We start from the raw sequence: 24292 nt of genomic DNA on the forward strand, positions 1-24292 counted from the left end.
ACTCTTAGAATCAACAAACCTCCCACTTTCTCTCTTTCAGATCTGGGTGTGTGTTGATGTGGTGGCAGAGTGGAATGTCTGCATTATCATGTGTTGTGAAGATATGCATTTGTGCGACTTCATATCACAGCTAATGCGCCATGCCTACCGTGAATTCTCATCGCCTCCTCCGTGTGCGTGGGACTCAGGTCTTGCTTTTCTTTGGTTTTTAACGAAAAGACAGTGCTGACAATAAGTGGACCTGTTCATAAAATAAAAAACACATATTATTAAATGCACTACTTGCCTTAGTATAAAGACAATAATCTTTACCACATAGCATATGTTAGATGAAGGAGCCGAATGACCCCACAGTATGATTATTTGACAAAGGGGGTCTACTGTCCATGGAAATTCTGGCAAATTATTTTCCCAGAAAAACATCAACCTCAGCAGCAGGGGGCGCTGTTGCTAAAGAGCGTGAAACGCAACACGAGCATTGATTTTTTAAGTAAAGCGAGAGTAAGACCTCTGCAGCTGTAGGCAGTTTGGGGAGCAACACCTCTGTGGGGGAAATCCACAAGGCAAAAATGCTGTGGGACAATGGACGAGAGATTAATTGATCTTCAAAAACCAGGAAGCAAGTAATCAAGTAATGAGGAGTCCAGCAGAAAACATGGAGGACTTGAAGAGTTGTTACACACCACCATCCTGTCAGTATCCACATACTCTACTAAGCTTTGTGAAAGGAAGAGTGTCTAAACAACAGCCATCTTGAATTGGGAGACTCCTTAAAGGATGAAAAAGTCTATATGGTGGACATCTTGGAGTGAAGCAAATTTCTAAAACTCCTTCTATACTAAAGCCTCACATGGGGCCATAGCCAAGAGGGAGGATAGCTCAGAGGCAACACGTTTGTCTTGGGAGCAAGTGTTGGGATAGAAATTAGCCTATCCCACTCTCCCCAGGCACTTTCAGGTGAGGCGAACACCCTATGAGGTGATGTAGTGTAAAAGGGGGGCACTATTAAACACTGTATAGAGGCACTGTAGTGCCTACAGTAGATGCGCAGCACTACAAAACACATAGCACACAACTCCATTTTGTATTAGGCCCAAAAAGTAGGAGCATGGACAGGACAAAGATTGATATGTTTGGGATATTTCTTCTCTGTGAAAGATAGTGACCTAAAGACTCTGGGTAAGTCTCTCGTAACCAGGACTAATGTCTGGCAGAGGGACTCCCAGGACCTCCCTTGTTATTATGATGTTTGCATTAGGCATTTATTGGGGAACGTCTTTTATCTGGGCTGGCCATCTAAAAGAAGGGGGAGGTGTCTAAAGGGACCTGGAACATGAGTACACCCTTGAATGTTACAGGATTATTTTTAAATGGGACTGAAGTAACCTCCAAAGTTACTGTATTTCTTTCAAATGTAACTGAAGTACCATTCACTGCCCTTAGTTTTACCCCTATGTACTCCACGGTGACTAAAACCACCTATACCCCTACCTCCTTCCCTGTCACAGCAATAAGTTCCAGTCCAAACCTGAACATGAATGAAAGAATGAATGAAAGTGTACCAGTAAAAATCTTCAAACTAACCACCATGGCAACAAATGCATCTATGTGCAACAGCACCCTTGCAAATAGTAGCAGCTCCCGAGCCACAATATTCAATAGCAAAATGTCGAAATACTAATGCCAAGTGTAAAAAGGTCCCTACGTAATGCCAACAGCAATGGAAATATTACTAGAAGCACAATGTCAGTAGGGAAAAGGTCTGCGTTGCGCAGTAGCAGAAAGAAAAGGCAAGCGCGCCAACATAAATATGATACATATCATGGCTTAGGACTAAATGCAGTGGAAGACATTCGGCACCCCGAACACTCAAACAGTTGGTACTCTGACATGAGTGCAATGGGAAGACGAACGACTAATGGAAGTTGCTACATCTGTTCCTTAATACTGCATGCATCTGGGGCACCCAAGGTCTTAGTACCACAAGAAGTACCCATGATAGAGGCACAATGCCTGATCCATCTTGCGCTAAGTAGGATCAAAGGCACTTTCCAGGCATGCAACGTCCACCTAGAGCTCGTCGATCCAGCCATCCGAGGATGCAAAACGAGTTCCACCAACCCCAACTGTTTCAAAGAAGCGCACCTGGCAATACAAAGGGCGAAGTACACAAACAAAAAATGGCAAGAGACAACTCTCGTGTGTAAGGCAGAAGGACTTGTAGGATATCCAGAAAAACAGTAGCCCTTGTAGAACAAGCATGTGCACAGATATGGACAGAACATGCCACAAAGCTAACATGGATCACAGCAATCCGGAAGCCAGTGAAAGTGCACCAAGAAGAAAACAGCAAACTATGTTTTTACAGAGACGGGACTGTCTCAGTGGGATCAAACAGATGATCAGAAAAGGCACAGCGGCGCTGATGGATTACTACTGGGTCTGCAGCCAGCAGGCGTACTTGCACCTCCCGCCTTCTTGGAAAGGCTACTGTTCGCTTGCAACACTGCACTCTGTCCTGTTAGAAGTACCAGAAGAACAACTAAAGGGGATACCCCTGTCTGATGAAGAGCAGACAGTGCCCCTGACCACAGAAGTACTACCCACCATGCCACCACCAGACTTCCGCATCCTCCCTAAAAAGGAACGTCGTGATCAGCTGAGAAGAAAGCAATGGTACTCAAATTATTTATCTCAAGGCTCATCCGACCTGCTTGCACAGATACACAATGAATACAAGCTCTATAATTCAGCAGAGACATTTTTTACATCCCTAATACCCAGCATCCAGACACAAGCAAATGCAAAATGACTGCAGATAGTCCGGTGGGAACGGATCCAGCTGGCGAACGATACTGAACAAGCGTTCAATGTCATAAAAGTGGAACTAAGGGCCCTAAGACTAATACAGAACCGCTACGTGCTGGATCTCCTGAAGGCTATGGAAGGTGGTGTCTACAAAAAGATCGGGAGTTCATGTTGCACATTCGGACCTTCTGATGATGCTGAAAATGGGACACTATCACACGTCATTGCAGCAGTGCATGAACTGGGGGTGAAAATGAAAAAGGAAGCTGGGGTCCAGAAAGAAGACTGGTTCACCATGGCCGTTAACTGGGTCCCATCCTGGCTTGGAATATTGGTAAAAATTCTGGTCCCATCTTTGTGGTTATCTTGTTGATTTTTTGCACATGCCAATTGGGTCTCCGGTGTTGTGCCAAAGCTGTGCCTAATAGTGCAATGATGATGGTCAGTATTGGGAATAATAACGTACCTCGTGATACAAAGGAAGTAGAGATACAAACTGAGCATAATGACCGCCCCCTTCACCACATGGTCCAAATCCCTATTGGCGATGAAGCTGATGACTTATATCACACAACCATGGTGGGGGAGGGTGCATCTACATGACGTGTACCCCGGAGCAGTATGCGCAGAGGGGAGAGAGTTTACAGCACGTATGTAGAGCATGGATGCCAATTAAGGGAACATCTGCATGTGACGAGGGAGAAAGGTGTGCAAATGGGCGTAAATATGGTGGGGGAGAATTTGTTACTGTAGAAATAACGAAAGGGGATAATGTTGGGATGGAAATTAGCCTATCAGACCCCCCCTAGGCATTTCCAGATGAGGCAAACACCCGATTAGGTGATGTAGTGTACAAAGGCAGAGTAATCTGCACTGTTAAGCACTGTGTAGAGGCACTGTAGCGCCTACAGTAGATGCACGGCACTAGAAAACACATAGCACACAACTCCATTTTGTATTAGGCCCAAAGTGTAAGTGCTTGCATGATCGCGCTGTTCACAAACCAAGTTCACTAGGCCCAATCTCATTAAGACAGAATGAATCCGCAGAGCCCCACTCTCACAGAAGTTCCCTTCCCCTCGTCCCTCCAATGTTGCGAATATTTAGCATCTTCCAGAGGAATGTGCCCTGCAAGAGCATGAGACAGCACCAGGCTCCGCACTGCATCCGTTCCTCTCCACTAAACTGCCAGTAGGCCTCTAACCCCCAACAAGCCAATCCAGAGCCAGCCACACACCACTGACCCAACCCCCACACTTTTACATTTCCTGATAAGCAAACAACCCCCCTGCTCCAACAACACAGATCAAGGGTCCGCAGAAGATCTAAGCATGCACGACTGTATTTCTTCAGGCATGAAAACAAAATCTATTGTAACATGAAGTACCGGGAGGTATAAATTAAAGATCAAAACCCGGGGGAGACGTTGAGTGCAGTAACTGTGGTATCAACGAAGCCCTGAATGTGTGGGTTAGCGTGACTGTATTTTATCCTCCCTTCCCCCTGGCACCATTTCCTGTGCCGCCCAGGTGCATGCCACAATGATATAGTAACCCGGCTTAGCATGTTTAGTTTAGAAAGAAACAATGTGGTATGTGTGTGCCCGACCTTCAACGTGAGGATGAGCCCAGCTGACCTACGTGGACCCTGATCGACAGGAAAGAACCAACCAATTGAAGCCTGGCATCCCCTATGGAGCAGGCCCATGTTTAGGGGGCCACCAATCAGTGGCACCCTTTGGTACTATATGTGATGACCCTTTTCGGCTTTTAAGCTCTTGTTTGTAGCAGGAAGATGTCATGAAAGGACAAAGGCAGTAAATATGGCAAGGGAAATGTGCACAAGATCACACAGTGAATAGCTTTGAGTCAAACAACATGCACACATGTACACTAAAGCCCAGGATGTGCAAGTAGAGTGTGATAACAATATAAATATATGAAAAGGGATGTTGGGTAAGCACTTAGAAGCTCCTTATGATTACAAAGTCAGCAAGCTCCTTGCCCACAATTGCTGTTACAGGTACTGACCGCGCTAAGCCCACATACAGGGCACACAATAACAGGATCTGTGAGCTAACACCCTTGATGGTATTGTATAAGGTAACTTAAAGACAATACTCACAAGAATTAGAAATACCACCTGAAATGTCAGTGAAGCCCACGAACCCTGTTGAAAAAAAACAGGGACCCAGAAAGGCTATAACAGCAATGGGAGGATAACTTAATGCATAGGACTCATGACAAGGGGCAAGAAGGAATAGTGATTACAGAATAGTGAGGAAAATAGAGGCATTCACACAGGAGCTAGCTACAACAGCACACCACACCTAATAATCAAATGGGAAATAAATGGAGAAAACCTGGAATAGATTCCAAGGGAAGGTAAAGGAACAGGAGAAGGGAAAACGAAATTAGAAAGGCAAAACCTCAGCCTCCCCATCCAGGGAAAAAAGGCAAAATGCTAAATCTATAAACGAGGAGAGACTAAAGGATCAAGGTTTCACAGCAGAATAGGACAAAGTCAAGAAATATAGAGCACCGGCAAACTCGGCTGCCTACAAAAAGGAAAGCACTGGAAGTGCTGCCTGCAAAACAGAGGAAGACAGATAGGGAATCTAGGAAGCGGAAATCCCCAATGGGCACATTAAATTCCAAATCCAGGGACCACAGGAACACTGCATCAGTGACCAGCGCTGGACTGAAGCAAACTGAGGCTTTTAAAGCTGCTAAAACGAGCACACGCCTCAGGTGTGCTGCTTGCTGCACCTGCAGCCACAGGTGTTGCCTATCCTCCACCTAACCTTGTCCTGCAAGGGTGGAGATGAAGCAGTGGGCCAGGCATTCTGGGAAAGCATAGTCATTTGATTAAAGCAGCATGCTGGCTGCCAAAAACCTGGAATGGATCCGGAAGGTAAGTAGCTTGGAAAATAGCGATTTAGTGCTCCCAATTCACCACAGCACTGTAGCATAAGGTTCCGAAGGAAAGTCCAGTAGGGAATAAACCCCAAATCATGCCTCCAAGTGGTGGGTACGGGAGCGAAGGGAGAGAATTGTGAAAGAAGAGCAGAGCACTCTCGAGCTTGCAGGTACAAACCTCAAGTTGCAGGCTACTAGCCAGCCATAAAAAGTCACTCATCACCTCTATTCTACACATAGACACAGCGCACTATTTCTTACTCGCCAATTACTAGTGGTGAGTGCAGAAATTTCTCTATGGGCGGTGTGAGGAACCTCTCCACATACCATGGCTTTGTAAGTAAAGTCGGACCACCGACAACAAACCCACAGGCAAGAAGCAAAACAAATACAAACCCACCAGGACGCCAAACGACAAATAATAAACCACCCCAACTCGGACTATACCTTGGACAATACTCCAACTAGAATCAGGGACACACTGGAATCCATTATCCTCTACACACCCTACATCACCAAAGACTGGAACAAAGGGAGGGCATCAACACAACTCACCAGCCAGAACGAAGCGAAACCAATCAACCCTGCCATCAACCTGATCAGTCTACTCGATGAAGAGACTGACCACCAAAGAGCCCCGCCCCAACAGGCACAACCAGGAAAGAACCACCAGCAACGGAAACCCAACCGCCAACACACAGAACCAAACCAACAATACAAACAACAACACAAAAGGAAAATCACACAAACTACACTGCAGCCTTCTCAACGTTAGATCCATAGCAAAACACCCAATAGAAATCCATGACTTTCTAACCAAAGGAGGCACAGACGTGCTCTTTCTCACAGAAACCTGGTTATCAGACAAGTACAATGCCATCGCGAACAAAGCAATAACGGACAATTATAAACTAATACATACTAACAGAGAAAACCGAAGAGGAGGCGGAATCGCAATCATACACAAAGAACACATCCGAGCATCTCAACTCATCCCAACCGACGTAGAAGACTGTGAATCGCTCCTCATCAAGACCGAACTCAACAACCAAACCAACATAGTATTTCTTCTGATCTACAGACCACCATTTTATAACTCCAACTTCTCAAAAAAATTAGCTGGCATTTTATCAACCTACCACGACAACCTAGTCTTAGTGGGAGTCTTCAACATCTGGTATGAAAAAGAATTCAAAACCACAGCACACTCACTCTGCGCACTCCTGGAAACATTGCATGGGAACGCAACCGGAGACTACCGAAGTAGTCAATAACCGAGGAACACTCCTGGACAACAGACTATCCCTGGAACTGCAAGTGAACTCAATCACCAAAAATGCTTCTTCCTCCTAAGACTACTCAGTGGATTACTCCCCTTCCTCTCCTTTCCTCACAGAACTCTCACAATCATATGCCTGACACTCACAAGAATTGACTATGCAAACAGACTCTACCTAGGAATGCCAGAAAGACTCACCAAGAAACCCGAAAGGGTGCAAAATACAGCAGGCAGGATCCTATTAAGACTAACAGAAGAGACCACATCACGGCAGCACTGAAAAGCCTACATTGGTTAGCAGTAAAAAAAAGGCATCAAATTCAAAGCACTCTGCATCGCCCCAAAGCTTTGCACAGAAAAGGAGCCGAATTCCTCCAAGACAAGATCAGCCGGTAGCACCTAAAAAGGGACCTAAGATTCAGCAACAACCTTCAAATAGAGACAAAACACTACGAAAAAAGGAAATTCGGCAGAACAGTGTTCTCACGCCTAATTGCAAACCTCCTGAAACACCATGCCCAATGAAATTAGAACCACAGAAGATTACATCACCTTCAGGAAATGACTGAAAACCTGATTATTCAACAGGCAATGAAAGCAGCAACGGGTCACTGGCAGCAATAACATCACAAACAACTGGAGAGATGGGTCGACAAACTGTAACCAAGAACATGGGCAGATACCATCAAGCTGCAACCAAAGAGTCACACCAGAGGCTCCACCAAACTGACCAACTTATTAACCCACTTCCCCCTTCCTGCTCCTTCAACATAACCAACACCACTACCCTAGACCTTGGGCTAACCACACTACACATAAACACACCAAGAATCAATTTAATGTTCACACCCCACCATCTCTCTCAGATTCTGTAAGCACACCTAGAGTGAACCACCCGCCACATAGTCCATAAAGCCATCAACGACACAAGTACACACCAAGACACCAGATAGTCATGCATCAACATTGGATCCCTTATGGACACAATCTACCCAGTGAGCACAACTACAACCCACCCGAACAACACATGACACACTAACAACAACACAAACACTAGCACACACAGAGACACCATACAGTTACAAGGCAAAGGGCCTCCCGCACCAACTGCTCACTAACCCCCCACACCCTCTCTCTTCAGAGCCACGCAAGCACCTGGAGCCTGCCCGTGGGTGGTAGCGGTGCGTGGTAGAAATCAACATAACATAACTATATCAGAAGCATGGGGCAACCTTATAATTATTCGCACCTGGTACCTGTACAGCACCCAATCAGGTTGCTTCAAACCCGGGATGAATCACACAATCCAAGGCTGGGTTCAGAGCAAGCTGTGAGCTGCTCAGACCCGCTCCGCCATCTTTCCCTACGATTGCCACGTCCACCTCCCTCCTCCCCTCCACCACTCCCCTGCTCCCTCTCACCTGTTTTTTTACATTTCACCAGCATCGCCACCACGCTGCTCCTGGATCCCAGGCCACCACAGAAATGGAAGACAGGTCCTGCATGGGGCCCCACCTTCCATTTCCATTGGCAGCCATATTGGGTGAGAATACTCTTGAAACAATGGCTCAAGGCAAGTGCGCGATATGATATGATATGATATGATATGGTATTTGTAACGCGCCTATACACAAGTGTTTCAAGGCGCGACGAGGCAGGGAAGGGAGGAAACAAGGGGAAGACAGACAAACGATCCTACTAGGCCAGGTGTCATTCAGATCGTGCAAGTGCAGAGGTAAGGGGAAAAAGGAGAAAGTGCAGGGGGAGGAGGTGGGGGGGTAAGTGCAGTAAAAGGTAAGTGGCGAAATAAAAATAATAAATAATAAATAATAAATAAAAAGGGCCAGCTGGTGGCAAGTGCGAGGTAAGTGCAGAGCAAGTGCTGGGAAGGGGGCTGTAGGGATACAGTGACAGTCCCACAGTGCAGGGGGAGCCAGGGAGGCAGTGCAAGTGGAGAGTGGCTGGGCCCTGGACCGAGGTCGCTGAGAGTGGCCCAGATGCAGGTTAGGTGCAGAATTCAGTGGGGAGTTAAGCAGGTTTAGCAGGGGAGAGGGAGAGAGAAGGCAGAAGCGAAGAGGAAGGTTTTGAGGTGCTTCCGGAACCGGAGATGGTTCTCCTCAAGTTTCAGGGAGGCAGGCAGGCTGTTCCAGAGGGAGGCCCCTGCTGCGGAGAGAGATCTACCCCCAGCTCGTTTCTTCGAGAAGCGGCTGACCATGAGGGAGTTGGAGACGGATGAGCGAAGGGCTCGTGAAGGAAGATATTTAGGGAGAGAGAGTTGAAGGTATTTAGGCCCCAGGCCCCAGAAGGCCTTGTGGACAATGCAGAGGGTTTTGAACTTAATCCTCGCAGCCACTGGGAGCCAGTGAAGAGATTTCAGTCCTGGAGAGATACGGTCCCTGGGCTTGAGGCCAAGGACAAGTCTCGCAGTTCTGTTCTGGATAAGTTGCAGAGGGCGGAGTTCATAAAACCCAACACATTGCTACTAGCATCCTAGGACATTAACCAGGGCTGTTAATAGCAATGATAACCAAGTACCCAGACTGTGCCGGTGGTATATGCCTGGAACCATTGGTAAAGGCCTGCCTAAAAGACCATGCCTAATAACTTGGGCCACAGGCCATTATCAACCGGTACAGCATTGGGACCCAGTTATTATTGCTATATTAAGGCACATACATCAAAGACAGAGGAGCAGAACCCATTCCCAGAGCCTGAAATAACAAGTCATCTATTTCATAAACTATAAACCCCCTTGGTCAAGATCAGGGGTGTAAGTTTACCCAGAGAGAGCAGCGCTTGGTGAACTTCCTTCATCACATTCCTGTAAAGGTCCTTCTGCCACTCCTTCAAAATCTGCCAATCCTCATCAGAGAAACAGGCAGCAACTTCTGGGAAGGTCGCCTGTGCCTGGAATAAAACACAGGACAATTATTTACTAATTTGATTCAACCAGCCCTTCTTTCTATAATAATCACCAATGTAATCTTCACGTAGAAAAGTCAAAGGGCCTCATTACGAGGTTGGAGGAATGGGTTTACCGGCACTGGTAATGGTGCCGGTAAACCCATTCCGCCATATTACGAGGTTCCCTTGCGGGACCCGCTCTGAGCGTCTGGTCAGACCAGACGTCCTTTGCGGGTCCCGCAAGGGGACCAGGGAGCTAATAACGGGCCCGTTGTTAGCTCCCTCCCCATTCCCATTGAGCCCTATGGGGGCTCAAATGGGAATGGGGATGGGTTTTTTGAATGAGGAATTACCGGGTCCTCCAAGGTTGGAATGGCCCGGTAATTCCTCATTCAAGGAACCCAGACCAGAGATTGGAGGCAGCCATGCACTTATTAAGGGTATGGCTACCTCCAAACTCGTAATGAGGCCCAAAGAATGACGAAAGGACAAGGTGGAGAGCGATCCTTTTTATAGTACACCCTTTGGTGTCTCTTGCACCAGTCGGTATATCCGAAACTCAGAAATGAACGAGTGAAGCTCTGACTCAAGAACTATATTATGTTACATTAATCGGGAGTAAAATGTTGCAAGCTACTAGCCTGGCATAGAAAGTCACTCTCCCCTCATTTCTCTACATACACTCACCCCACCATTTCTTACTCACCAAGAGTCAAATATGACTACCCAACAGCTAGGGGTGTGTACACATTTTGAGACCTGCGTTACTTGATATTTGTATAGTGCCAACTGCCACTGTTATGGCCTCTAAGCGCTGTGGTGTGAATGGCCCTGCAGATGATTCAGGGTTCAAAATTAAGACTGATGCAGGAGTTAAAATGAATTCCTGGGTGTTGGGCATCACCCTGTAGGCAAAAGCTACTGGTAGGGAACAGGAGCAAGTACACACCACACTGCCAATCTAACTTCCACAGGCGTGGCAAGCTTGAACTTTTAGCCAATTATGTATGATCCAATATGTTTAAACGGGTACTCGAAGTGTCTAATTCTTTATTAACATAGTCAAAGCTAATGTCACATATGCATGTTTGTAAGGCACTAGTTGGCTTGGGGAGCCAAAGGCAGCTCCTGGTCCTGTTGGTTTCAAGCTAAGCAGGCTCTCTGAGGGCAGAAGCAGGAGCTAAATAGTTCCCAGCAATCTCCAGCCCTGCTCTCGCTTGAGCAGTCATGAAAATAAAAGAGCATTACATTGCAGGCTGCTGGGGTTCAGAATGTAGGCGACTGCTGAATTACTAGCACTGGCTCTAGGATATTACAGTAGCCACAGAGCATTACATTGCAGGCTACTAGGGTTCAGAATGCAGGCGACTGCTGAATTACTAGCATTGGCTTTAGGATATTACAGTAGCCACAGAGCATTACATTGCAGGCTACTGGGGTTCAGAATGTAGGCGACTGCTGAATTACTAGCACTAGCTTTAGGATATTACAGTAGCCAGAGCATTACATTGCAGGCTACTGGGGTTCAGAATGTAGGCGACTGCTGAATTACTAGCACTGGCTTTAGGATATTACAGTAGCCACAGAGCATTACATTGCAGGCTACTGGGGTTCAGAATGTAGGCAACTGCTGAATTAGTAGCACCGGCTTTAGGATATTACAGTAGCCACAGAGCATTACATTGCAGGCTACTGGGGTTCAGAATGTAGGCGACTGCTGAATTACTAGCACTGGCTTTAGGATATTACAGTAGCCACAGAGCATTACATTGCAGGCTACTAGTGTTCAGAATGTAGGCGACTGCTGAATTACTAGCACTGGCTTTAGGATATTACAGTAGCCACAGAGCATTACATTGCAGGCTACTAGGGTTCAGCATGTAGGCGACTGCTGAATTACTAGCACTGGCTTTAGGATATTACAGTAGCCACAGAGCATTACATTCAGGCTACTAGGGTTCATAATGTAGGCGACTGCTGAATTATTAGCACTGGCTTTAGGATATTACAGTAGCCACAGAGCATTACATTGCAGGCTACTAGGGTTCAGAATGTAGGCGACTGCTGAATTACTAGCACTGGCTTTAGGATATTACAGTAGCCACAGAGCATTACATTGCAGGCTACTGGGGTTCAGAATGTAGGCGACTGCTGAATTAGTAGCACCGGCTTTAGGATATTACAGTAGCCACAGAGCATTACATTGCAGGCTACTGGGGTTCAGAATGCAGGCGTCTGCTGAATTACTAGCACCGGCTTTAGGATATTACAGTAGCTACAGAGCATTACATTGCAGGCTGCTGGGGTTCAGAATGTAGGTGACTGCTGAATTACTAGCACTGGCTTTAGGATATCACAGTAGCCACAGAGCATTACATTGCAGGCTGCTGGGGTTCAGAATGTAGGCGTCTGCTGAATCACTAGCACTGGCTTTAGGATATTACAGTAGCCACAGAGCATTACATTGCAGGCTATAGGGGTTCAGAATGCAGGTGTCTGCTGAATCACTAGCACTGGCTTTAGGATATTACAGTAGCCACAGAGCATTACATTGCAGGCTACTGGGGTTCAGAATGCAGGCGACTGCTGAATCACTAGCACTGGCTTTAGGATATTACAGTAGCCACAGAGCATTACATTTCAGGCTACTGGGATTCAGAATGTAGGCGACTGCTGAATTACTAGCACCGGCTTTAGGATATTACAGTAGCCACAGAGCATTACATTGCAGGCTAATGGGGTTCAGAATGCAGGCGACTGCTGAATTACTAGCACCGGCTTTAGGATATTACAGTAGCCACAGAGCATTACATTGCAGGCTACTGGGGTTCAGAATGCAGGCGTCTGCTGAATTACTAGCACCGGCTTTAGGATATTACAGTAGCCACAGAGCATTACATTGTAGGCTGCTGGGGTTCAGAATGTAGGCGACTGCTGAATTACTAGCACTGGCTTTAGGATATTACAGTAGCCACAGAGCATTACATTGCAGGCTGCTGGGGTTCAGAATGTAGGCGTCTGCTGAATCACTAGCACTGGCTTTAGGATATTACAGTAGCCACAGAGCATTACATTGCAGGCTACAGGGGTTCAGAATGCAGGCGTCTGCTGAATCACTAGCACTGGCTTTAGGATATTACAGTAGCCACAGAGCATTACATTGCAGGCTACTGGGGTTCAGAATGCAGGCGACTGCTGAATCACTAGCACTGGCTTTAGGATATTACAGTAGCCACAGAGCATTACATTGCAGGCTACTGGGGTTCAGAATGTAGGCGTCTGCTGAATCACTAGCACTGGCTTTAGGATATTACAGTAGCCACAGAGCATTACATTGCAGGCTACAGGGGTTCAGAATGCAGGCGTCTGCTGAATCACTAGCACTGGCTTTAGGATATTACAGTAGCCACAGAGCATTACATTGCAGGCTACTGGGGTTCAGAATGCAGGCGACTGCTGAATCACTAGCACTGGCTTTAGGATATTACAGTAGCCACAGAGCATTACATTGCAGGCTACTGGGGTTCAGAATGCAGGCGACTGCTGAATCACTAGCACTGGCTTTAGGATATTACAGTAGCCACAGAGCATTACATTGCAGGCTACTGGGGTTCAGAATGCAGGCGACTGCTGAATCACTAGCACTGGCTTTAGGATATTACAGTAGCCACAGAGCATTACATTGTAGGCTACTGGGGTTCAGAATGCAGGCGACTGCTGAATCACTAGCACTGGCTTTAGGATATTACAGTAGCCACAGAGCATTACATTGCAGGCTACCGGGGTTCAGAATGCAGGCGACGGCTGAATCACTGGCACTGGCTTTAGGATATTACAGTAGCCACAGAGCATTACATTGCAGGCTACCGGGGTTCAGAATGTAGGCGACTGCTGAATCACTGGCACTGGCTTTAGGATATTACAGTAGCCACAGAGCATTACATTGCAGGCTACCGGGGTTCAGAATGTAGGCGACTGCTGAATCACTAGCACTGGCTTTAGGATATTACAGTAGCCACAGAGCATTACATTGCAGGCTACCGGGGTTCAGAATGTAGGCGACTGCTGAATCACTAGCACTGGCTTTAGGATATTACAGTAGCCACAGAGCATTACATTGCAGGCTACCGGGGTTCAGAATGTAGGCGACTGCTGAATCACTAGCACTGGCTTTAGGATATTACAGTAGCCACAGAGCATTACATTGCAGGCTACCGGGGTTCAGAATGTAGGCGACTGCTGAATCACTAGCACTGGCTTTAGGATATTACAGTAGCCACAGAGCATTACATTGCAGGCTACTAGGGTTCAGAATGTAGGCGACTGCTGAATTATTAGCACTGGCTTTAGGATATTACAGTAGCCACAGAGCATTACATTGCAGGCTACCGGGGTTCAGAATGTAGGCGACTGCTGAATTACTAGCACTGGCTTTAGGATATTACAGTAGCCACAGAGCATTACATTGCAGGCTACTGGGGTTCAGAATGTAGGCAACTGCTGAATTAGTAGCACCGGCTTTAGGATATTACAGTAGCCACAGAGCATTACATTGCAGGCTACTGGGGTTCAGAATGCAGGCGTCTGCTGAATTACTAGCACCGGCTTTAGGATATTACAGTAGCTACAGAGCATTACATTGCAGGCTGCTGGGGTTCAGAATGTAGGCGACTGCTGAATTACTAGCACTGGCTTTAGGATATTACAGTAGCCACAGAGCATTACATTGCAGGCTGCTGGGGTTCAGAATGTAGGCGTCTGCTGAATCACTAGCACTGGCTTTAGGATATTACAGTAGCCACAGAGCATTACATTGCAGGCTACAGGGGTTCAGAATGCAGGCGTCTGCTGAATCACTAGCACTGGCTTTAGGATATTACAGTAGCCACAGAGCATTACATTGCAGGCTACTGGTGTTCAAAATGCAGGCGACTGCTGAATCACTAGCACTGGCTTTAGGATATTACTGTAGCCACAGAGCATTACATTTCAGGCTACTGGGGTTCAGAATGTAGGCGACTGCTGAATCACTAGCACCGGCTTTAGGATATTACAGTAGCCACAGAGCATTACATTGCAGGCTACTGGGATTCAGAATGTAGGCGACTGCTGAATTACTAGCACCGGCTTTAGGATATTACAGTAGCCACAGAGCATTACATTGCAGGCTACTGGGGTTCAGAATGCAGGCGACTGCTGAATTACTAGCACCGGCTTTAGGATATTACAGTAGCCACAGAGCATTACATTGCAGGCTACTGCGGTTCAGAATGCAGGCGTCTGCTGAATTACTAGCACCGGCTTTAGGATATTACAGTAGCCACAGAGCATTACATTGCAGGCTGCTGGGGTTCAGAATGTAGGCGACTGCTGAATTACTAGCACCGGCTTTAGGATATTACAGTAGCCACAGAGAATTACATTGCAGGCTGCTGGGGTTCAGAATGTAGGCGTCTGCTGAATCACTAGCACTGGCTTTAGGATATTACAGTAGCCACAGAGCATTACATTGCAGGCTACAGGGGTTCAGAATGCAGGCGTCTTCTGAATCACTAGCACTGGCTTTAGGATATTACAGTAGCCACAGAGCATTACATTGCAGGCTACTGGGGTTCAGAATGTAGGCGACTGCTGAATCACTAGCACTGGCTTTAGGATATTACAGTAGCCACAGAGCATTACATTGCAGGCTACTGGGGTTCAGAATGCAGGCGACTGCTGAATCACTAGCACTGGCTTTAGGATATTACAGTAGCCACAGAGCATTACATTGTAGGCTACTGGGGTTCAGAATGCAGGCGACTGCTGAATCACTAGCACTGGCTTTAGGATATTACAGTAGCCACAGAGCATTACATTGCAGGCTACCGGGGTTCAGAATGCAGGCGACTGCTGAATCACTGGCACTGGCTTTAGGATATTACAGTAGCCACAGAGCATTACATTGCAGGCTACCGGGGTTCAGAATGTAGGCGACTGCTGAATCACTGGCACTGGCTTTAGGATATTACAGTAGCCACAGAGCATTACATTGCAGGCTACCGGGGTTCAGAATGTAGGCGACTGCTGAATCACTAGCACTGGCTTTAGGATATTACAGTAGCCACAGAGCATTACATTGCAGGCTACCGGGGTTCAGAATGTAGGCGACTGCTGAATCACTAGCACTGGCTTTAGGTTATTACAGTAGCCACAGAGCATTACATTGCAGGCTACCGGGGTTCAGAATGTAGGCGACTGCTGAATCACTAGCACTGGCTTTAGGATATTACAGTAGGCACAGAGCATTACATTGCAGGCTACCGGGGTTCAGAATGTAGGCGACTGCTGAATCACTAGCACTGGCTTTAGGATATTACAGTAGCCACAGAGCATTACATTGCAGGCTACCGGGGTTCAGAATGTAGGCGACTGCTGAATCACTAGCACTGGCTTTAGGATGTTACAGTAGCCACAGAGCATTACATTGCAGGCTACCGGGGTTCAGAATGTAGGCGACTGCTGAATCACTAGCACTGGCTTTAGGATATTACAGTAGCCATAGAGCATTACATTGCAGGCTACCGGGGCACCGAATGTAGGCGACTGCTGAATCACTAGCACTGGCTTTAGGATATTACAGTAGCCACAGAGCATTACATTGCAGGCTACCGGGGTTCCGAATGTAGGCGACTGCTGAATCACTAGCACTGGCTTTAGGATATTACAGCAGCCACAGAGCATTACATTGCAGGCTACCGGGGTTCCGAATGTAGGCGACTGCTGAATCACTAGCACTGGCTTTAGGATATTACAGCAGCCACAGAGCATTACATTGCAGGCTGCCGGGGTTCAGAATGTAGGCGACTGCTGAATCACTAGCACTGGCTTTAGGATATTACAGCAGCCACAGGGCATTACATTGCAGGCTGCTGGTGTTCAGAATGTAGGCGACTGCTGAATCACTAGCACTGGCTTCAGGATATTACAGCAGCCACAGAGCATTACATTGCAGGCTGCTGGTGTTCAGAATGTAGGCGACTGCTGAATTACTAGCACTGGCTTCAGGATATTACAGCAGCCACAGAGCATTACATTGCAGGCTGCTGGTGTTCAGAATGTAGGCGACTGCTGAATTACTAGCACTGGCATTAGGATATTACAGCAGCCACAGAGCATTGCATTGCAGGCTGCTGGGATTCAGAATGTAGGCGACTGCTGAATTACTAGCACTGGCTTCAGGATATTACAGTAGCCACAGAGCATTGCATTGCAGGCTACTGGGGTTCAGAATGTAGGCGACTGCTGAATCACTAGCACTGGCTTTCACTAGCACTGGCTTTAGGATATTCACTAGCACTGGCTTTAGGATATTACAGTAGCCACAGAGCATTACATTGCAGGCTACTAGGGTTCAGAATGTAGGCGACTGCTGAATTACTAGCACTGGCTTTAGGATATTACAGCACCCACAGAGCATTACATTGCAGGCTACAGGGGTTCAGAATGCAGGCGACTGCTGAATTACTAGCACTGGCTTTAGGATATTACAGTAGCCACAGAGCATTACATTGCAGGCTACTAGGGTTCAGAATGTAGGCGACTGCTGAATTACTAGCACTGGCTTTAGGATACTACAGTAGCCACAGAGCATTACATTGCAGGCTACAGGGGTTCAGAATGTAGGCGACTGCTGAATTACTAGCACTGGCTTTAGGATATTACAATAGCCACAGAGCATTACATTGCAGGCTACTAGTGTTCAGAATGTAGGCGACTGCTGAATTACTAGCACTAGCTTTAGGATATTACAGTAGCCACAGAGCATTACATTGTAGGCTACTGGGGTTCAGAATGCAGGCGACTGCTGAATCACTAGCACTGGCTTTGGGATATTACAGTAGCCACAGAGCATTACATTGCAGGCTACCGGGGTTCAGAATGCAGGCGACTGCTGAATCACTGGCACTGGCTTTAGGATATTACAGTAGCCACAGAGCATTACATTGCAGGCTACCGGGGTTCAGAATGCAGGCGACTGCTGAATCACTGGCACTGGCTTTAGGATATTACAGTAGCCACAGAGCATTACATTGCAGGCTACTAGGGTTCAGAATGCAGGCGACTGCTGAATTACTAGCACTGGCTTTAGGATATTACAGTAGCCACAGAGCATTACATTGCAGGCTGCTAGGGTTCAGAATGCAGGCGACTGCTGAATTACTAGCACTGGCTTTAGGATATTACAGCAGCCACAGAGCATTACATTGCAGGCTACTGGGGTTCAGAATGTAGGCGACTGCTGAATTACTAGCACTGGCTTTAGGATATTACAGTAGCCACAGAGCATTACATTGCAGGCTACTAGGGTTCAGAATGTAGGCGACTGCTGAATTACTAGCACTGGCTTTAGGATAATACAGCAGCCACAGAGCATTACATTGCAGGCTACTGGGGTTCAGAATGTAGGCGACTGCTGAATTACTAGCACTGGCTTTAGGATAATACAGTAGCCACAGAGCATTACATTGCAGGCTACTGGGGTTCAGAATGTAGGCGACTGCTGAATTACTAGCACTGGCTTTAGGATATTACAGTAGCCACAGAGCATTACATTGCAGGCTACTAGGGTTCAGAATGCAGGCGACTGCTGAATTACTAGCACTGGCTTTAGGATATTACAGTAGCCACAGAGCATTACATTGCAGGCTGCTGGGCTTCAGAATGTAGGCGACTGCTGAATTACTAGCACTGGCTTTAGGATATTACAGCAGCCACAGAGCATTACATTGCAGGCTACTGGGGTTCAGAATGTAGGCGACTGCTGAATTACTAGCACTGGCTTTAGGATATTACAGTAGCCACAGAGCATTACATTGCAGGCTACTGGGGTTCAGAATGTAGGCGACTGCTGAATTACTAGCACTGGCTTTAGGATATTACAGTAGCCACAGAGCATTACATTGCAGGCTACTGGGGTTCAGAATGCAGGCGTCTGCTGAATTACTAGCACCGGCTTTAGGATATTACAGTAGCCACAGAGCATTACATTGCAGGCTGCTGGGGTTCAGAATGCAGGCGACTGCTGAATTACTAGCACCGGCTTTAGGATATTACAGTAGCCACAGAGCATTACATTGCAGGCTACAGGGGTTCAGAATGCAGGCGTCTGCTGAATCACTAGCACTGGCTTTAGGATATTACAGTAGCCACAGAGCATTACATTGCAGGCTACTGGGGTTCAGAATGCAGGCGACTGCTGAATCACTAGCACTGGCTTTAGGATATTACAGTAGCCACAGAGCATTACATTGCAGGCTACCGGGGTTCAGAATGTAGGCGACTGCTGAATCACTGGCACTGGCTTTAGGATATTACAGTAGCCACAGAGCATTACATTGCAGGCTACCGGGGTTCAGAATGTAGGCGACTGCTGAATCACTAGCACTGGCTTTAGGATATTACAGTAGCCACAGAGCATTACATTGCAGGCTACCGGGGTTCAGAATGTAGGCGACTGCTGAATCGCTAGCACTGGCTTTAGGATATTACAGTAGCCACAGAGCATTACATTGCAGGCTACCGGGGTTCAGAATGTAGGCGACTGCTGAATCGCTAGCACTGGCTTTAGGATATTACAGTAGCCACAGAGCATTACATTGCAGGCTACCGGGGTTCAGAATGTAGGCGACTGCTGAATCACTAGCACTGGCTTTAGGATATTACAGTAGCCACAGAGCATTACATTGCAGGCTACCGGGGTTCAGAATGTAGGCGACTGCTGAATCACTAGCACTGGCTTTAGGATGTTACAGTAGCCACAGAGCATTACATTGCAGGCTACCGGGGTTCAGAATGTAGGCGACTGCTGAATCACTAGCACTGGCTTTAGGATGTTACAGTAGCCACAGAGCATTACATTGCAGGCTACCGGGGTTCAGAATGTAGGCGACTGCTGAATCACTAGCACTGGCTTTAGGATATTACAGTAGCCATAGAGCATTACATTGCAGGCTACCGGGGCTCCGAATGTAGGCGACTGCTGAATCACTAGCACTGGCTTTAGGATATTACAGTAGCCACAGAGCATTACATTGCAGGCTACCGGGGTTCCGAATGTAGGCGACTGCTGAATCACTAGCACTGGCTTTAGGATATTACAGCAGCCACAGAGCATTACATTGCAGGCTACCGGGGTTCCGAATGTAGGCGACTGCTGAATCACTAGCACTGGCTTTAGGATATTACAGCAGCCACAGAGCATTACATTGCAGGCTGCCGGGGTTCAGAATGTAGGCGACTGCTGAATCACTAGCACTGGCTTTAGGATATTACAGCAGCCACAGGGCATTACATTGCAAGCTGCTGGTGTTCAGAATGTAGGCGATCGCTGAATCACTAGCACTGGCTTCAGGATATTACAGCAGCCACAGAGCATTACATTGCAGGCTGCTGGTGTTCAGAATGTAGGCGACTGCTGAATTACTAGCACTGGCTTCAGGATATTACAGCAGCCACAGAGCATTACATTGCAGGCTGCTGGTGTTCAGAATGTAGGCGACTGCTGAATTACTAGCACTGGCATTAGGATATTACAGCAGCCACAGAGCATTGCATTGCAGGCTGCTGGGATTCAGAATGTAGACGATTGCTGAATTACTAGCACTGGCTTCAGGATATTACAGTAGCCACAGAGCATTGCAGGCTACTGGGGTTCAGAATGTAGGCGACTGCTGAATCACTAGCACTGGCTTTCACTAGCACTGGCTTTAGGATATTCACTAGCACTGGCTTTAGGATATTACAGTAGCCACAGAGCATTACATTGCAGGCTACTAGGGTTCAGAATGTAGGCGACTGCTGAATTACTAGCACTGGCTTTAGGATATTACAGCACCCACAGAGCATTACATTGCAGGCCACAGGGGTTCAGAATGCAGGCGACTGCTGAATTACTAGCACTGGCTTTAGGATATTACAGTAGCCACAGAGCATTACATTGCAGGCTACTAGGGTTCAGAATGTAGGCGACTGCTGAATTACTAGCACTGGCTTTAGGATACTACAGTAGCCACAGAGCATTACATTGCAGGCTACAGGGGTTCAGAATGTAGGCGACTGCTGAATTACTAGCACTGGCTTTAGGATATTACAATAGCCACAGAGCATTACATTGCAGGCTACTAGTGTTCAGAATGTAGGCGACTGCTGAATTACTAGCACTAGCTTTAGGATATTACAGTAGCCACAGAGCATTACATTGGAGGCTACTAGTGTTCAGAATGTAGGCGACTGCTGAATTACTAGCACTGGCTTTAGGATACTACAGTAGCCATAGAGCATTACATTGCAGGCTACTAGGGTTCAGAATGTAGGCGACTGCTGAATTACTAGCACTGGCTTTAGGATATTACAGCAGCCACAGAGCATTACATTGCAGGCTACTGGGGTTCAGAATGTAGGCGACTGCTGAATTACTAGCACTGGCTTTAGGATATTACAGCAGCCACAGAGCATTACATTGCAGGCTACTAGGGTTCAGAATGCAGGCGACTGCTGAATTACTAGCACTGGCTTTAGGATATTACAGTAGCCACAGAGCATTACATTGCAGGCTGCTAGGGTTCAGAATGTAGGCGACTGCTGAATTACTAGCACTGGCTTTAGGATATTACAGCAGCCACAGAGCATTACATTGCAGGCTACTGGGGTTCAGAATGTAGGCGACTGCTGAATTACTAGCACTGGCTTTAGGATATTACAGTAGCCACAGAGCATTACATTGCAGGCTACTAGGGTTCAGAATGTAGGCGACTGCTGAATTACTAGCACTGGCTTTAGGATATTACAGCAGCCACAGAGCATTACATTGCAGGCTACTGGGGTTAAGAATGTAGGCGACTGCTGAATTACTAGCACTGGCTTTAGGATATTACAGCAGCCACAGAGCATTACATTGCAGGCTACTGGGGTTCAGAATGTAGGCGACTGCTGAATTACTAGCACCGGCTTTAGGATACTACAGTAGCCACAGAGCATTACATTGCAGGCTACTGGGGTTCAGAATGTAGGCGACTGCTGAATTACTAGCACCGGCTTTAGGATATTACAGTAGCCACAGAGCATTACATTGCAGGCTACTGGGGTTGAGAATGTAGGCGACTGCTGAATTACTAGCACCGGCTTTAGGATACTACAGAAGCCACAGAGCATTACATTGCAGGCTACTAGGGTTCAGAATGTAGGCGACTGCTGAATTACTAGCACTGGCTTTAGGATATTACAGTAGCCACAGAGCATTACATTGCAGGCTACTGGGGTTCAGAATGCAGGCGTCTGCTGAATTACTAGCACCGGCTTTAGGATATTACAGTAGCCACAGAGCATTAGATTGCAGGCTGCTGGGGTTCAGAATGTAGGCGACTGCTGAATTACTAGCACTGGCTTTAGGATATTACAGTAGCCACAGAGCATTACATTGCAGGCTACAGGGGTTCAGAATGCAGGCGTCTGCTGAATCACTAGCACTGGCTTTAGGATATTACAGTAGCCACAGAGCATTACATTGCAGGCTACTGGGGTTCAGAATGCAGGCGACTGCTGAATCACTAGCACTGGCTTTAGGATATTACAGTAGCCAAAGAGCATTACATTGCAGGCTACTGGGGTTCAGAATGCAGGCGACTGCTGAATCACTAGCACTGGCTTTAGGATATTAGAGTAGCCACAGAGCATTACATTGTAGGCTACTGGGGTTCAGAATGCAGGCGACTGCTGAATCACTAGCACTGGCTTTAGGATATTACAGTAGCCACAGAGCATTACATTGCAGGCTACCGGGGTTCAGAATGTAGGCGACTGCTGAATCACTGGCACTGGCTTTAGGATATTACAGTAGCCACAGAGCATTACATTGCAGGCTACCGGGGTTCAGAATGTAGGCGACTGCTGAATCGCTAGCACTGGCTTTAGGATATTACAGTAGCCACAGAGCATTACATTGCAGGCTACCGGGGTTCAGAATGTAGGCGACTGCTGAATCGCTAGCACTGGCTTTAGGATATTACAGTAGCCACAGAGCATTACATTGCAGGCTACCGGGGTTCAGAATGTAGGCGACTGCTGAATCGCTGGCACTGGCTTTAGGATATTACAGTAGCCACAGAGCATTACATTGCAGGCTACTAGGGTTCAGAATGTAGGCGACTGCTGAATTACTAGCACCGGCTTTAGGATATTACAGTAGCCACAGAGCATTACATTGCAGGCTACTGGGGTTGAGAATGTAGGCGACTGCTGAATTACTAGCACCGGCTTTAGGATACTACAGTAGCCACAGAGCATTACATTGCAGGCTACTAGGGTTCAGAATGTAGGCGACTGCTGAATTACTAGCACTGGCTTTAGGATATTACAGTAGCCACAGAGCATTACATTGCAGGCTACTGGGGTTCAGAATGCAGGCGTCTGCTGAATTACTAGCACCGGCTTTAGGATATTACAGTAGCCACAGAGCATTACATTGCAGGCTGCTGGGGTTCAGAATGTAGGCGACTGCTGAATTACTAGCACTGGCTTTAGGATATTACAGTAGCCACAGAGCATTACATTGCAGGCTACAGGGGTTCAGAATGCAGGCGTCTGCTGAATCACTAGCACTGGCTTTAGGATATTACAGTAGCCACAGAGCATTACATTGCAGGCTACTGGGGTTCAGAATGCAGGCGACTGCTGAATCACTAGCACTGGCTTTAGGATATTACAGTAGCCAAAGAGCATTACATTGCAGGCTACTGGGGTTCAGAATGCAGGCGACTGCTGAATCACTAGCACTGGCTTTAGGATATTACAGTAGCCACAGAGCATTACATTGTAGGCTACTGGGGTTCAGAATGCAGGCGACTGCTGAATCACTAGCACTGGCTTTAGGATATTACAGTAGCCACAGAGCATTACATTGCAGGCTACCGGGGTTCAGAATGTAGGCGACTGCTGAATCACTGGCACTGGCTTTAGGATATTACAGTAGCCACAGAGCATTACATTGCAGGCTACCGGGGTTCAGAATGTAGGCGACTGCTGAATCACTAGCACTGGCTTTAGGATATTACAGTAGCCACAGAGCATTACATTGCAGGCTACCGGGGTTCAGAATGTAGGCGACTGCTGAATCGCTAGCACTGGCTTTAGGATATTACAGTAGCCACAGAGCATTACATTGCAGGCTACCGGGGTTCAGAATGTAGGCGACTGCTGAATCGCTGGCACTGGCTTTAGGATATTACAGTAGCCACAGAGCATTACATTGCAGGCTACCGGGGTTCAGAATGTAGGCGACTGCTGAATCACTAGCACTGGCTTTAGGATATTACAGTAGCCACAGAGCATTATATTGCAGGCTACC

At 47.1% G+C, this 24292-nt stretch overlaps 1 protein-coding gene across 2 annotated transcripts in view; it reads right to left on the reverse strand.

Annotated features, from left to right (window-relative positions):
- LOC138489491 (zinc finger protein 2-like) overlaps positions 1-24292 on the reverse strand; it is a 284440-nt gene that overhangs the window by 157825 nt on the left and 102323 nt on the right. For both annotated transcript variants that reach the window (XM_069617233.1, XM_069617232.1), the window contains exons 2-3: positions 9786-9912; positions 149-241 (exon numbers count right to left, since the gene is read on the reverse strand). In XM_069617233.1, coding sequence (XP_069473334.1) covers positions 149-241; positions 9786-9912 — 220 coding nt within the window. The remainder of the gene's footprint in view (positions 1-148; positions 242-9785; positions 9913-24292) is intronic.

Source organism: Ambystoma mexicanum, chromosome 9 (genome assembly GCF_040938575.1).
Source record: "Ambystoma mexicanum isolate Mex_15411 chromosome 9, UKY_AmexF1_1, whole genome shotgun sequence".
In the NCBI taxonomy this organism is placed as follows: domain Eukaryota; kingdom Metazoa; phylum Chordata; class Amphibia; order Caudata; family Ambystomatidae; genus Ambystoma; species Ambystoma mexicanum.